The following is a 16122-nucleotide window of genomic DNA, read 5'->3' on the forward strand; positions in this document are numbered from 1 at the left end:
CACTCTTTCTAGACTTATACTACTTATACTCCCATGGCAGGGAGGGTGGAACTCGATGATCTTTAAGGTCCTTTCCAACCTAAACAATTCTATGATTCTATGATTTTTAGAGCCATCTCCAGGCCACCCTCAAGATCAGGCAAGTACAGCTGCTTCCTGGGTGGAAGATGAAAGACAGCACCAACATTCAGGTCACATAACAGTAGATTGGTGTCACTGGTTCTGCAGCAAAACACTCTTTGCTCAGGGATCAAAACTTTCAGTGGTCATAACAGGGTTCAAGCCCACAAGAGCCCATCCTTCTTCAGGATCCTTCAGCCCACCCTGGCAACTACTATAAATTAAGTGGTCACATATACAACTTTATCCTCTCACACGCTCAACTGTTCATTATAACAGTTCTGTTTCTGATCTCTGTTTTTACATGTATTGTATATCTCTAGTAGGAGCAATCTAAAATTCAGATGGCACTTTGAGCAGTGTGTAACTCTGCTCTGTGTCTCGGAGGTGAGCAGCCCTCGCTCCCCATTGCCGATACGGGAAATTCCACAGATCCCTGCTGGATTTGGGAGGAGAATGAACCCTCTAACTTCAGCAGCTCTAGAAAGTTGCAGTCCCACACCCCAAGTTGTGTTTTTATATCTGGTCTCTGCAGATTTCTGTTCTTTACCCAGGAGAGACGTTATTCTTGCATTTAAATGATGTTCTGAACCTGCCACTACATTTGTTGCCACGGTCCAAGAGAAGGAAAGGGGCAGTCAAGTCTCTGCTTAAATGTGCTTTGCAGTTAAGTTTCTTCCAAAGCCACGTGCGCTGGCTGAGGGAGGCTACTTTATGGAATACGTAGTTCTCAGGGGGCTGAACAGATTTGAACAAATGCTTCCAAATTAGGGTTCTTCATCTTCATTCCCGCCCAAAACACACGTGGTGCATTCAGCCTTGAGGACAAGTATTCTTATCCTGGGGAGGAAGAGTCACCTAAGCAACAAGTAGCGCTGACCTGGCTTATAAATAGTTCTGCTCAGAACCCCCGAAATAAAAGGCCTGATCTTGTTCCTGCAGCCTCTCATGTTCTCTGCACGTCCGCTGCAGTGTACGAGCCACACGCAGCCCTTACGCTTTTTCTGAACACGAAGTGCCCGGCGAAGCGGAGCGGCGGCTCAGCTGTCAGCACAGTGCAGCGATACCAAGAGATCCTGAGCTTAGCCCTCCTCCCCGAGGGCCGGCTGGTGCTGCCTGGCTGACCCGAGCGATTCCTGGGCGCTGGGAAATAGGAGAAAGAGAGAAGGGTGCCGGGGCCGAAAAGGAGAGGCAGCTTGCGGTACTCATTAATAAAGCACACCAACACGAGCTGCGCGCGCGTCCGGCGGCTCTGCGTCCCTTCCTGACGGTGCGGAGGGCAGGGCACTGTGGCAGGGGTTCAGCGAGAAGCAAAACCGGGAAATCCCCGCGAAGCGAGGCGCGTGTTTCATTTGTCAAAAAGGAAAATGTGTGCACTGGTTTCTTTCTTCCATAGGGTGGCAATGGAACCTGGGCACAAAACAGCTCTGCAGTTTCAGCCGCCGGAGCGATAGCTCTGGAGGAACTGCATTAGCTTCCTATTCAAGGTGCTGACTTTGATCTATGAATCCTATACGCTTTCTTTCGGGCCCTGCTACCTGCGAGACTGCTTCCCTGCCTCCCCCTGAGCTTGGCCTCCAGCCGCAGCGAGGGGCATCACCTGCACCACATTCCTCCGAATTAAGCGTCTAGGCAGCAGTGACTGGCTGTTATCACAGAAGGACCATCGACTCTGGAATTTGCCTCCCTCCCTTGTCTGACAGAGCTCACATCTGCTAACCTACAGGACACAGCATAAAGCTCATTTTTTTCTCATGCCCTTTGTTTTAAAGTGCTGCCAGTGAAAAATTGCAGGTCGCCGTTTGCTTTCTAAAAGGATTGTGGAGAAGTAAAATAGTCTTTCCCTCACCTCTCTCAAAGAAAGTAATTGTACAATTAGGTTTGGGTACGCACCTGAGGCATAAGGTGGTTTTTGAGAGATAAATAAAAGCCTAAAAGAAGAAGCTACAAAGATACCACTGCCTAATTCAGGAAGGTAGAGAACAGGAGCAGATCTAAAGTTAGCAATTTCCTTATACTATAGTCATTTTGCTAAACTTCAGTAATTTCCCCCCCAACTTACCCTTTTATAGATATGTTTCACAGCGTGCATTTTTGTACCTAGTCCTTGTAAGGCTGGTAGCAAGAGCACGGCTGTGCCTGAGCTTGCTGGTGTTCATACAGGTAGTTTTGCTGCCTAGTTAAGCTTGTTTTGGGGGTTTTCTTATATTTACCGAGGTGTGCTAGGTACGTTATGGGCTTTTTGTTTTGATTGTTTTGCATTATAAAGGCTGAGCTCTATCTAGAGCGCGGTTGTGGCTGGGTGGCTCTCCGGCCCCACCAGGGAAAGTGTGAAAAGACAGGACCTCACTATCCATGATCTGGCTGTAGCTTTGGGATCAGGCAAAGCCAGAAGCAGGAAGAGCTTCTACTTCTGTTCTTCTAGAAAACAGTTTTATCTTTTCCTAGGGAAAGGTAAGGGAATAAATATTTGGTTTTGCGCTTAACTGAGTTTTAGAAACGAACTGGGATGGGGCTGATATAAAGCATGTTTAGATTAGAGAGGGATTTTTCCTGAAACAGCTGGACAAGAGGGTGCATGATACGCTTTCTCTCTTAAGCAGAGAAGAAAACTATTTAGATTCTCACAGGTGGTAAAGCAGTCGATCCTCTGCCCGGGTGCCTGCGGTGGGAGGCAGTTTCTGTTCTGTGCATCCCCGTAACCTTACTGCGTAAGGCACCCGGGCTACTGGCAGGTAGGAAGGATTAGACGGAACAGGCATGTATTGCTCAGGAGCTGTTTTTAGCATCCGAAGTACAATTTCCAGGAAGATGTAGGGTAAGTAGGTGGCAAACAGGACTCAGCCTAGTAAACAATGTTTATGTGAAGTGGAGCTGCAGCACACTGACTACTTACAATCCCTAAAGGAATTTTGAGGTAAAGAGCAAAGCGAGGGCATTAGAGAGCAGCAAACACCGTTTAGAGTGGCGAGTGACAATGCGAACTCCGGCGACAAAGAGCAGGTTGCTAGTTTAGTGTTAGCAGCCGCACGGACTCTGAGCACATATCCTGCGTTTCACAATTACTTTTGTCGCTTGGTTAGGAAAAAAAAAAACAACCCCAAACTCAGAACTCTTTATCCTTTATTAGTGGTGTTGCTACTGATAGGCTAGTCCCTAATTAATGTGATGGTACTTTCCCATTCCTCTACCACTCTCCTTATTACAAGTCCTCGGCAATATGAGAGACGTATCTATTACTTAGTCATGAGGTATCCAGACCAGCTTGCTTTTGAAACTAAAGACCGTGTACCCCAGGCATACTGTATTTCTGATTTGCATATGGAAAAGGCAGTTAAAAAGCTGATGCCCCCATATTGCTTGCGAGTCAAGTAGCAAAAGTAAATGATTTATCAAGCAAAGGTTACAACACCTGTGCCTTTTTGTCAACATATACAGAGGATGCCAAGTCAAGTGCTTCTTCTAATAGCTCAAACAGAAATTTAGATTCAAATAACCCCCCAGATAGGACAATTATGCAGTGAGCCGCTGGAGTGGCAGAGTGATGGATGGGGTAAGCAGAGGCAGCGACTGAAAAAGCAAACCAACTGAAAAGTTTTGAAGCTGCTAAAACCAGAGAAAGCCAACAGCCCTTTTGGGGTTTTGTTACTGAATCAGAACTACTGACTTAAATCAGTTTATTTCCTGGTCTCTTCTGTCATGGAGTTGTCATCCTGCTACAACCTTTGTTGACACAGGAAGATGGCCTTTTTCTAAATAAAGTATTATAGAAAGTCTATAAAGTTCCTTTAAGGGATTATATTTGAAGCAATCTGACATAAATTAGAATATGCTGCTAATGGAAATGTCTAATGCTAATTTTTATAATGCCCATTAAGAAAGGCATGTACTGGTTTTGATTGTTTAAAAACAGCCCAGGACAGAATGATCCTTGCTCAAACCCAGCTATGCTGTTGTACATTTGTCTGAGATTTTATTCCAATGTTCTGTGAAAGCCTGTGAATGCCCATGTATGGGAAATGCAACTTCTGCTGCACGGCACTGTCACATCCCTGTGCACAGACTCACTTTTGCAGTGTTTTAAGACTAATAACGATGATGCGTAACTCAGATCACCCACCAATTGGAAGAGAAAATCAGAGCCACCAAAACGCTGACCGTAATGTTTTCTTAGAGCTTGTAGCTGGACCTTAATTTTAAAAAAGCAGACGTTCAGATACAGTCTTCATTTTTTATTTTGTTGATCCAGCAGTAAAGTGTTGCTTAACCCTAATATTTAAGCTTGCCTTTCAGAAGCTCTGGGCATTCGCTGCTTCCTCTTGTCTCAGGGAGCTGTGTGGCCTGGCAGTTACTGGTCCTCAGGACCCATATCTTAGGTCGACTCTGAACGTACTATAAAAATCCTGATGGAAAGCAGCCACCTCAGCTGCTTTTAATAACACAGTCCTATGTGTTTTTATATTTTCATTTTGAAAATATCCTAAGCGACCATCCTATACACTAATGCCCTGCAAAAAAAAGAGTACAAAAGCATGTCTTTTTTTAGAGGAAAGCTAAGTAAATCCCAAATCATTGCAGTTAGTATTTTTACCTCACTTATCTGATGTAAAACACAGTCAACTTCAGAGCTGTTTCATGAATAAGTAGTGAGTTTTGCTGATAAATTATATATTTAGTATCAAGTGGGTTGTGGTGGTGTAATGATGTATAGAAGCACGGAGATGCAGCTGGAGTCAGAGACTGGAAGTCAGTCTCCTTACCCACTGCAGCATGTTTGACTTTAATTGAAAGCTGTGCTTGAGTATTGTTTTTCACTGTACAGCATTGTTATTCACTATACTGCATTACATAGAAGCACTTAAAGTAAGGCTAGAGCACTTTAAAATGATTTAAGTCATAAATAAGGAGGATAAAAGTTTACAGTCAACAAACTTATCTGGGAAACCTAGGCTGCAGGATGCAAATAAGTTTAAAATATTTTGGAGACTTAATACTTTTGTGTCTCACTACATAATCAATTTACCAACTAGTAGTTTTTCAAGTCTTCTGGAAAAGGTAAGTAGCATTCTCCAAAGGGTTTCAAGTTTCCTGAGCTATGAAGGAAAAGACCAAATGCTTAAGGACTTTAACAGTATGCCTTAACATTCCTCTTTCCCAATTTCAATGTATTTCTGTGTATTCCAGTTGTTTCCAAAACGACTGGAGAAATAGGATTTACACGTGAAGGCGCACGAAAACTTGTCACGTACATGAACGGAATAAAGGAAGAGGCCTGAAAAGTGGGGTGCAGGCTGCGTTTTGTTGAGGCATGAAAAAAAAAACCCCAGAACCTGATGGGTTAAAACCCCGCTCTGCACTGCTGGTGTACTTTCTGTGACCCTATTTAATGCAGAGAAGGTTTGAGATTCGATGTAGTTTAACCTGTGCTGTCGGCAGAGCTATAAACTAGAGCCCCTAACAAATTGTACACAAAGAACAGATAGCAAGAAAACACATTGCGTTCACGGGCATCTGGTTGCAGCCCTGTAAACCGAAAATCTTCATTAACGAGTGACTTGTGTTTCGTTGACAGCGTAGGTGCTGAAGCCATCGCAACAAGGAGTCTGTCTTCATATACGGGACTGTGGCATGTGGCAGCCATTCATCTGTACACTAATTACTCAGAGGCATAGAAACGATTTGAAAGAACTTACAAGATCTAAGAGTAGTACTCCCCAATTTGCTAGTTAGTTGAATTATTACTTTTTAGTCACCGCAACCAGCTCAAAACCAAAATTACAAATACTTCTTGCTGTTGACCTTTAAAAGAATTGTAACGTAGTCAAGCAGTCATTTAAAACTACAAACTACGGTTGTCCTAAAGCACTAGTTCTGCTCACTTTTTTATACCTTCTCCCCCATGATAACGTGATATTAAGCACAGACTTAATTTTTTCAACATCTGGCTCAAATTAGCTGCTAACAAAACTGCCAACAACTATTTTCTTAATCGACCCTGGGAATTTGATACAGCTTGGAAAAAGCACATTTAAACCTCGTCCTTCTCCTAAAGAAACACAAATGTTTACTTGAGCTTCTGATTTGACCATAGCAGGACTATGAATTCAGTTAACCCAGCTTTATAGGCCTGCCTCAACTGGACTTTTTTCTCTTTGTGTAAGGAAACAGATGTGCTCGCAATTACAAAATCTCCTGCTCGCTCAAAGCCCACCATGCAAATGGCCAACCAGGAATTCGAGGCTATTTTATTTTTTTTCCAGGGAAATCAGTGGAGCAGTCTCCCGTTGTATCTGGTGGGGGACTAAGGTGCACTGCGACCCGATGGGTCTCTCTGAGCTCCTTTTGCACGGGCAATGAAATGCACTGCCTTGGGAACAGGTTGGAGCAAAAGTCTTTGAAAACCCAGTCCTCGAGGGAAAAAACTGCGCTAGAAGCCAGTATCTTAGAAAGCAAGAGAGGTCTTTCCAGTTATGAAAGCAGCGTTATTACTACGTAAGCCCAAAAAAACACAACAGACAAACAAACTGCAAGTGACATTTCACTGTAGTTACTGAGACCATGTGGGTGAAGTGACAGCGGCAATGCAGCTGGCTCCGCGGGGACACGTTAGAGGACACTGAAGAAGAAGAGGCTGCAGGCATACAGAGAAGTCGAAAGCGGCCCACCTGAGTCTGTTGAGGGATATTTACAAAGCTTGGATCCCGTGGTCCAACACTGACGAATCGGTTTGCGGGGGAGGTGCTGGGTGTCGAGTAGGCTGTGAAGGGAAGGGACACATGCGTTGAGGAAGCGGCACTAGATTGCACACGAACAACACCAAAACACACCGTCTCAGAGCCACCTAAGCAGATGTTTAACATAGAAATGTGCAAAACGTTTTAGAGAGCGAGAGTTTGGTTTTAGACACCGGGAAAGGTTTGGTCCTTATGATGGGGATATAAACATGGAGGGGATTGGGCTGGTGGGAGAGGGCTCCTTGCCGGGCAGGACGGCCGCGACGTGCGCTTGGGAGAAGGTGCTGGGGTGACCTGCGCTGCTCTCCATCCCGCGGGAGAACCGCTGCAGGCCCTTCCACGTGGGGACAGCACACGGGGCTTCTGTACATCCTGGTATTGCCTGGCTGTTTTCACTTGAATATGGGGTATCTCTGGTTTTCATGGGGTTTTGTATAGCAGTGAATTTACTAACGTGCTTATTAACAGAATCAGACCCTTATTTCATGCTAATCCCGCATTCTCTCTTGATATAAAGTTTTGGTTTTCATACTGCTGTGGTCTGCACTCTCTAAAATGTTCACTTGATGTGTTTGACAAACTAGGAAGATCCTTTCGGTAAAAAATTAATGGGTTGCAGTTTCACTGGGGTGGTAAGTGCAATCAGTCTGAAGGCTGAAGCTGCCTTTAAAAACTGGAATGGCTCCCATAAATGTAAAGCTATTAAATGCAATGCAAGCCAAGAACCCAGATTACTTCCAAACTTGAAGTACTTTAATGATTTTATTGTTGCATTATATTCTCCACTGCAACTGTCCACAATGCCACGTACTTCCACATCCAAAAGCTTTCAATGCATTTCCAGTCTTCCTCTCATTTGAAAATCCCCCATGCAATCTTCTCCCCTCGTCAGGTTTTTGCATGTTCAGATCTAAATTCAAATAACCTAAATAGATGCCTTAATACAAACAGTGATTCTGTCTATTTTAAATATATTTATGGGAATGCATTCTGCTGAATAAAATCCCCAGACAATCTGACTATCCAATGAAGAGACAAAAAAACAATGTTAAAAGGAAAGTTATTTGCCAAATTCCAGTCAGGCTAAATATAATGTTCAGACCTCAACGTTACAGAAAAATAAAGCGAGTTAAGAGTCAGAGAAGACACTGAGGTGTCTGTGTAGATGAAAGCCTGTTGCCTCCCCTGAAGGGAGAATGTTCGCTGAAGAGGCATTACCCTGGAGGAGCCTTTGGTTTAAGACTGTACTGAATCAGACCAACGCTCCGCCTTATCCACTGTCCTTTCTCTTACAGGGGCCACAAGCGGATGCACAGGGAAGAGTCAAAACAGGTCACATATTTACTTTCTTATATTCTTTCCCACCCTCTGGTTATTTTCAGCTCAGGGACTCCCTGTATTTAACGGCCCGCAAGGGATTTCCCATTGATGAATGTCCGATCTGCCCTTGAACCCATGCAAACATTTTGCATCCCACAAAACCCTTTGGTGAGGAGTTTCTAAGTGTATGAGCATGCAGAACCGCATCCTTCCCTCCCCTCTCTACTCAAGTCTCACAAACGCCTCATGACACCTCCTAATTCTTACAATGATATCAGACAGCTTCCCTTTCTCAACGAGCATTGCCCTGAAATCACCCCAGGAACTGCATATTTTCATTTCTTACTGACCTGAGGGGAGCTCATCTGTCTAGGACAGGACGAGAGGAAATGGCCTCAAGTTGCACCACAGGAGATTTAGATTGGATATTAGTGAAAATTTCTTCACTGCAAAGGTTATCAGACATTGGAACAGGCTGCCCAGAGAAGTGGCTGAGCCACCATCCCTGGACGTATCTGAAAGATGTATAGATGTAGTGCTAAAGGGCATGGTTTAGCGGTGGACTTGGCAGTGTTAGGGTAATGGTTGGACTCAATGATCTTATAGGTCTTTTCCATCCTCAATGATTCTATATTAGGCACTCCTGACTTCTAAGAATGCATTCTTCCCTGTTGTTTCCACTGAGGTGAGCTTTTCTCTCCAAAAAGCTAACACTTTGCTAGTACTTGCAAAACTCACGCAAGGAACATCTTTCCTTCACCGAGTTTGTTTTAAAGGAATTTTTAAGCGCATTAAATCATCTTTCTGAGATGATTTTGCAAACTGCAGTGCAGCTTGCATATTAGAGTATGAACAGGTACACTGGCTGTTATTCATATCTGCAAATCAAGGAAGAAGTGAACTGAGTAGATTTGGTGAGACGTTCTCCTTTCCTTTTTACCATGTTAATTTGCTTAATAATTCAAAGAAGCCACAAATTTGCAAAGGGTGTACCTCTGCTGCTAGTGCCATGTATTAAGATTCCTCTGTACTGTTTTATAGTGAGGGATTTTTTTGAATGACTACTAAACCCTATGTTGTGCAAGACTAAAAAATTCCTTTTGCAGTGGGGAAAATTAACTTAAAGCTCAAAAATCAAACATCTGTTGTTTGGTTCTTCGGGTCTACTGTTAAGGAAGCAGAATGAGTGGAGAGGCCATTTAATCCCTTGGAGCAGGTAAGTTCCACTCAGAAGGGAAGGAACTCAAGATCTGGTTTGCAGTTCCCTGTTGGCAGATACTTTTGCTGTGATATTTGGTAGAAAATCAAAGGGGAGCCATCAGAATGCTGTCTTAAATGGCTTCCCTGTTCAAACAAAAACTCGAAAACATTTGAAAACTGTATAATATGCACGAAAGTCACCTCAAACCTTGCTGGGTGAATTGCTATGTATACCTTTCTTCCATAATGCTTCAAACTATGTTTGACTTGCTTTCTGAAAATACACGGATGTCAGCTTGTTATTTCCTTAAGGGCATATAACCACATTGCTAGAGCCAAGAAGCGAAGAGTACCAAAACTACATATATGCAGAGCAGACCTTACACTGGACTCTCCCAAGATGCTAGTCCCACTTCACTGTAAATGTCACGACATGTTTGCAGATTGTAAGGGGCCATTTTGGCTCATAATACTAAATTGACATGGAACACACGTTAGCAGTGACTCCTGTTATGGTGAGATTTGGTTCAGAAAAGGGAGCGGTACTGAATGTTGCTTCGACCATCACCGAGACAGCTTCCAGCTGTACCTTGCTGTCTTCATACAAATACCCGTGTTTGACATGGAGGTGGGATTCCTGGAAGTCTGACCACTTCTGATCCCTATCCTCTGTCCCGATGTAAGGATGGGGCAAACTGCTCTCACTGGTTAAAGCTGGGTGATACTATGTTAGAGTATACATAGGCCAAGCCTATGGCAGGGTCTTCAAACTCCTTTTTAGGAAAGGGAAAAGCCAAAGCATGGAAAGGAACAGAAGCTAGGTCTCTGAGGCAGATCTTCTCCTGATCTTTATCAGCTTTGTTCCATAGGAATTGCGCAGACCTACACTAGTTTACACTAGCTGATATCTGGCCCGATGAGCTTGAATGGGAACATCTTCCTGCCCAGCCTAGTCGTTCTGCTACTGGAATTCACTAAGGTTTGTTTGCAACATCATAGCCCGTAGCCAAGGAAATGAATGTGATGCCACAAATTTGCTATGATGCTTCACTTCAGGAACAAGCAAAACAGGAGCTGGCAGAGAAAGAACATTTGCTCACACAGACAGCTTTGATATTTAGCCAAAATGGCAAGAAATTGTATGAAAGACAAGACAAACAAACAGTTTTGGGAATGTCATGTATTTTAAAGTTGCCTGCAGTAGGAGAATGTTAATTTAAAATATACTTTCCTGAAATAATTTCTATTAAGTATAGGAACGTGTCGTTTATCAGACAGTTCTGGATTAAAAGGATAAACTTTTGGTTGGTAAAGATGATTGGGTGAGCGACAGCCTAATGTACCACTAGATCTCTCTTTTACAGATAAAGACAAGAAGTAACACGTGCTTGATACGAAAAGCTGTACTGTTTCGCGTAAGACTAGGTGTCAGTTTAGCCATTGTGGACTTGTAGTGAGAGAATTAACTGGAGGAACGCGGTACAATACAGCAGTTCCTACCACCACGCATTCTGCAGCTGAGTATCTGAGAGGGAACTGCAAATTCTAACAAATTAAATGGTGCAGTCATCACCCTCATTTTTATGGATAGGGAAAGGAGCGAAGAGAAAGCTGAAATGGCTTGCCCAGAGGGTGCTCAGTCAATGCATAGCAGAGAAAGGGAGAGAAATCCAATCTGATTATGAATCCAGTACTATAGCCACAAGATCATTCTTCTCATCCTGACACAAATGCTATTTAACACGAAAACTCCTTTGTGAAAAGGGACATTAACCGATAACGATCTTGCCCAACAAGGGAAAATAGCTAAGTTTCTCCCCGTGTACAGTTGTGAACCTTAGAAAATAACATTTAATTTAAAAAAGCTCTTTAAAAATCATGGTGTACAGGATGGCAGTATCTTAGACGCTGCATTGGAATGAGGGCCACAGATTCTAACACTCATATTCAGTTATGATAGTGATAAAGTCCAACTGGCATGTAGTGGAGGTGGTGTTTTCTTTGGGCAATGAGATATTAAACCCAGAAACTGTCAAGTTCAAGAAAACATTGTGTTATGTTTGTTATGGGTTCCCAAACAAACAAATTGAGAAGAGATCTGAGATAAGATAATTTGGGGGCTGTGTCTGCTATCAAGGATATGTTCTATTGAAAAGGCTTTCTATGGAGGAAAAGTGAACCCTCCCAAGCCTCATGAATCCCATCTCCATTGTGTTATCTCACTGGGGAAAATGCTGGCTTTCCAAAGGGATAGGATTCACAGCTGGAATTCTCGACTCCCAGGGCATGCCTGGCCACCCAGTAGCGGCAAATCCCCGGTGTGCATCTCCAGGGGCTCTTCCTTCCTTGGACAGCACTAATGTTCATGTTTTGGTTAATGTCACAGCTGGAGAGTTTCACTATTGCTCTGAGAATCATTAACCACCTTGTTGTGATTTTTAGCTGTCATTCCCAGGAGGCCGTGCTGTATTGAACAGCTGCTCCTGGCTCCTGCACCCCTCAGGAGGGCCATATTCCAATTTTTGGTAGGGCCATAACTGCATTTTGTTTCTGCAGAGGGCTTTCTGCTAGACCAAAAAAGGGAAGGAGAATGGAGCAAATGCCAACCCCTTTCACTCCATTTCCTTCTTGGGGGGGGGGGGGGTTCATTCTCCTCCACACAGCTAAGGAGCGAGTCTGGCCAAAATCTAACATCATTCCCGCCTTTGTTGCATAAGTGACTTTCCAATATCCTAAAGCTCTGCAGGGCAGTCAGCCATAACCCAGCGACACTCCCAGAACCGGTGCACTCAAGCAGTTCGTAACCATGGAAAACACCTTTTTTGTGCGGCTTTTATGAAACTCTGGTGAATCCGTGCTTGCTATTTGAAGGCCAATATTTAGTTAAGAAAAAAATAAACACCGATGAAAATGGAGGGTTGGTACTGATTGACACACTAAATGGAGTCCAGTGGGCCCTTCTGGCAAACCCTCGCTGCAAGGCCAGGAACTTCGGTTTGTTTTACTCTTTATGTGGCCAGCCACTTCCACTGGCTTTGGTATGTATGTAATATTTTTTTCTTAGAAAATATTTCCTATCATCTACTTTTCTGTAAAATTTGTCCCTAAATTAAATTATATGCTTCTTTACAACTCAAGTCACTGTTATTCAAAACCCTTACCAAAAGGAAGATGCATGCCTGAGTATGTACAGAACTATATGGTTAGACACCAGCGTAGCTAATTAACAAACAGTAATTATTTTCCTAATCTTTTGTTTAAATACCACTAACTGGCTGCTCTTGAGAAAACCTCGATTCCCAATTAATGTGGCAGCTGTCTGATGAACACTGAGCCACAGTGACCAGCCCGAGCCGATACCGATGGGTGGTGTTCTGCGAACTTCAGCGGACAAATGTCAGTTTTTATGCCAGCTGAGAATCGGGCCAGGCACGCATTTAGCTTGTTTACATGACCACAGTATTGCAAAAAATTAAGATTACTGCTAAAATGATGTTGGGAATTTTTTTCTTTTAGACACCACACACTGCCAGTAAACTGAGTCACAACCGTAATGACAAATATACATTGACCTAGTTTCATTTTTCCCGGTTCTGAAGACAAGGAAATAGTAAGGCATTGCTGACTATATTCAGTGATAACTATGACTAAACATTAACCTTTTAGATTCCACCACTGAATCTTATTGATAGGACTTAAAAGACGGTATCTCCCCTCAGAGAGCGTCAAAGCTTCCTGATAGCACAAGTGTTGGTCTAAGGTCAGAAAAAGGAGCAGAGGGGAGGGAATGAATCAACTTCTGAGCTCAACAAAAATCTGCTGATCAATTCTAGAAGTCCTGATTCTAGAAGATCATGTTCACGATCTTACCAGACTGTCTCATACTAAAACCCATTTTAATTTCTAAGTGAGCCAGAGTATCTTGCTGAGTTTGCAGTTGTGCGCTATCACGTAGCAGAAGGCAATGCAAAACTCTGAGAACTACCAGATTTTTAAAATGCCCCCTGGAACCTGTGCAAATCTCCTGAACAGTATATAAAGCTTTAAAAATGTAGGCTTCACATGGTCTGAATAGCGAATACCTCTTTGCACATCAAGCAGTGGTTGCATATAGCATTTAAATAATAAGCTTGAAAAGCACACAAAGGGATTTGCTCTTTCGATTAGATTGATTTTTGTTTGTGGATGTTATTTGGACTCCCTTCACTGTGGAACAAGTCCCCTACAGTTGCCATTAAAGCACTGAAAGCTTCCCTTTTGTTTTTAAATGTCAGTTTGAGCATAGCTTCATTAAATCATTTCACAATTAACTCCCTGAACATCCAGACTTTTTTAAAGCATCAAACCCAGCTGAATCACATTTGTTTCCCAGCAGAGTGAGTCCAAAGTGGTATCCCCAAGTGTGTATCCAGGAATTTGTATATTTGACTTGTGGCTACACAAAATACATATGGGAGCCGTGTGGGTGGTGGAGAGAGGATTAAAGCTTTCTCCCTGGGCCTAAGAAATACCATAGCTTCTTGCCCCAAATGCAGGGCTCGGGAACCAAGTCATAAGGGAAAGATGTCTGGGTTAATCTAGGAAGACTTATTCCCAAAAGAACTATAAATGAAGCGAACTCAAACGAGTTGTTAGTTTAGCCCAGTATATATAAGCAGCAATGTTTTCGGTGAGGCTATCTGTCTGACTTCCATGTAGTTTCTATCCTCTAAAGCCTGACTCGAGAGTCCAAACTGCCTCCTCATGACAGTTAGCAAGATCCTAAAAGTCCCAGGTCTGTGTCACAGCTTAGCTACTGGCCTTGATTTCTCTCATACGCAGTTATGTGAAATGCCAACAAAGTCAGAAATAAAAGTGTAACCTTAAGCTAACTCTTTCCTTGTTAATATAGAACCAGCTCAGAATTTTGTCCATCATACACAGAGTGGAGCGCTCTCCTGCTTCCCAAGAGCTAGTCCAGTCCTCATCTCTTGATAACCGATACACGGTGCCCGCAGCACGTTGCGCGCTGCTGTTAGCCCTTGGTTTCCGCTGCGTCTATACTTACTTGGAGAAGTGGGAGAGGTGGCCCCTCCTTCTGTTGATGTAGTTGGAGGTTTTGTGTCTGGCACTGGCAGAGGCACAGGCCTAGCCATTGGTGGCGGAGGTGGTGGTGGCAACATTGGGGTAGGAAGGAATGGATTGTGCACCTTGCCTTGGCTGCTACCATTGGGCTGCCAAAAAACAAGCAAACAGACAAAAATTATACTAAAAATCAGCTGTTAGGAACCTCCAGTAATAACAATCTAGTTGAGGGCTACGTGCAACACATTTGCAATTACTTGAGAGATGGCAAAGAAAGTGCTGGGTCAAATTCTCCATTGACTTCAAGGAACTGTCTCAAAATCTGTGAAACTATGGAAATTCTCACTTTTAAACATTTGTCATATTAGCAGCTGGTCTAACTGCCCTGGATTAAATTCTACTACTCTTTACCTTTCCTGCAGCCACTACCTGATGCTCAGTGAGAGTTGAAGCTGTGTTTCTGACCCCTTCGATTCCCCAGTTTCATGTCTCTGTTATAGCCTTAGGATATCAGTGCCTAGGACTTGAGCGTAAATTTCTTAAAGATACTGCTCATTAAGAGAAAAACCAAGCATTTTTGGTGGTCTTAAAAGTCGTGCTGATCTCTTATTACAGGAGAATGAACGAGTGTATGTTAAAGTAACTGCTCTCCCACATCCCTTTTGAGTTAGCAATAGTGTAGCTCACTGTTTAGTTGCCGTTAGGATCGTATAGAGAAACGACCAAACTTAGAGCTGCTTCATTTTACGCACTGGGAACACCCCCAACCTCCCTTTAGTCTGGGATGTGGTCAGTCGCAGGCAGAATGGTCCCAGCTATACAAGTGTGATCTTTCAATTAACCACCAGAAAAACCTGTCCAGAGAGCTGGGGCTGTTCAGCCTGGAGAAGAGAAGGCTCCGGGGAGATCTTATTGCGGCCTTCCAGTCCCTAAAGGGGCTACCGGAGAGCTGGGGAGGGACTTTTTACTGGGGCATGGAGTGACAGGATGACGGGGAATGGCTATAAACTGGAAGAGGGCAGGTTTAGATTAAACATTAGGAAGAAGTTTTTCACTTTGAGGGTGGTGAGGCACTGGAACGGGTTGCCCAGAGAGGTTGTTGAGGCCCCATCCCTGGAGGTGTTCAAGGCCAGGCTGGACGTGGCCTTGGGCAACCTGGTCTGGTGGGAGGTGTCCCTGTCTATGGCAGGGGGGTTGGAACTCGATGATCTTCAAGGTCCTTTCCAACCTAAACCATTCTATGATTCTATGATCACAAAAACAAGAAGCAGGCTTAAAAAAAATGCCTCCCCTTCCCCCAGCTTGTTAAGTTTACATTTTAAATGTAATGCAGCCTGGACACTTGAAAACCATACAGATAGATGCCAAATACCATTATAAAGAGAAAGTAGGACAGCCTGTGAATCAGGTGTTCCATTTTAGTGACAAAAATGATGAGATCACTTTCGACAGCACTCTACAAATTGATCTCACTGCAGTTCTTCTGGCACTGAGCATTGGCTTTTCCATTGATGATAAAAGCTCAGCTTTAAACGCAGATCCATATTCTAAGTACTGCTAAAGAAAATAATATTTTAATTCCTGTTAGGGTTTCCATTAGCCTGAATTACTGGGGACAAAATACTCACACTGGCAAACGCTCAGGCCGTTATTTTCATTTCACCTGCTTTGGCACTGACAAAAT

General features: G+C 43.4%; 1 protein-coding gene across 1 annotated transcript in view; it reads right to left on the minus strand.

The window, feature by feature from the left end:
- NFIA (nuclear factor I/A) overlaps window positions 1-16122 on the minus strand; it is a 357711-nt gene that overhangs the window by 18909 nt on the left and 322680 nt on the right. Inside the window, exons 8-9 of the mRNA XM_009883983.1 lie at window positions 14422-14587; window positions 6786-6877 (exon numbers count right to left, since the gene is read on the minus strand). Coding sequence (XP_009882285.1) covers window positions 6786-6877; window positions 14422-14587 — 258 coding nt within the window. The remainder of the gene's footprint in view (window positions 1-6785; window positions 6878-14421; window positions 14588-16122) is intronic.

Source organism: Charadrius vociferus, unplaced genomic scaffold, assembly GCF_000708025.1.
Source record: "Charadrius vociferus isolate BGI_N301 unplaced genomic scaffold, ASM70802v2 scaffold423, whole genome shotgun sequence".
In the NCBI taxonomy this organism is placed as follows: domain Eukaryota; kingdom Metazoa; phylum Chordata; class Aves; order Charadriiformes; family Charadriidae; genus Charadrius; species Charadrius vociferus.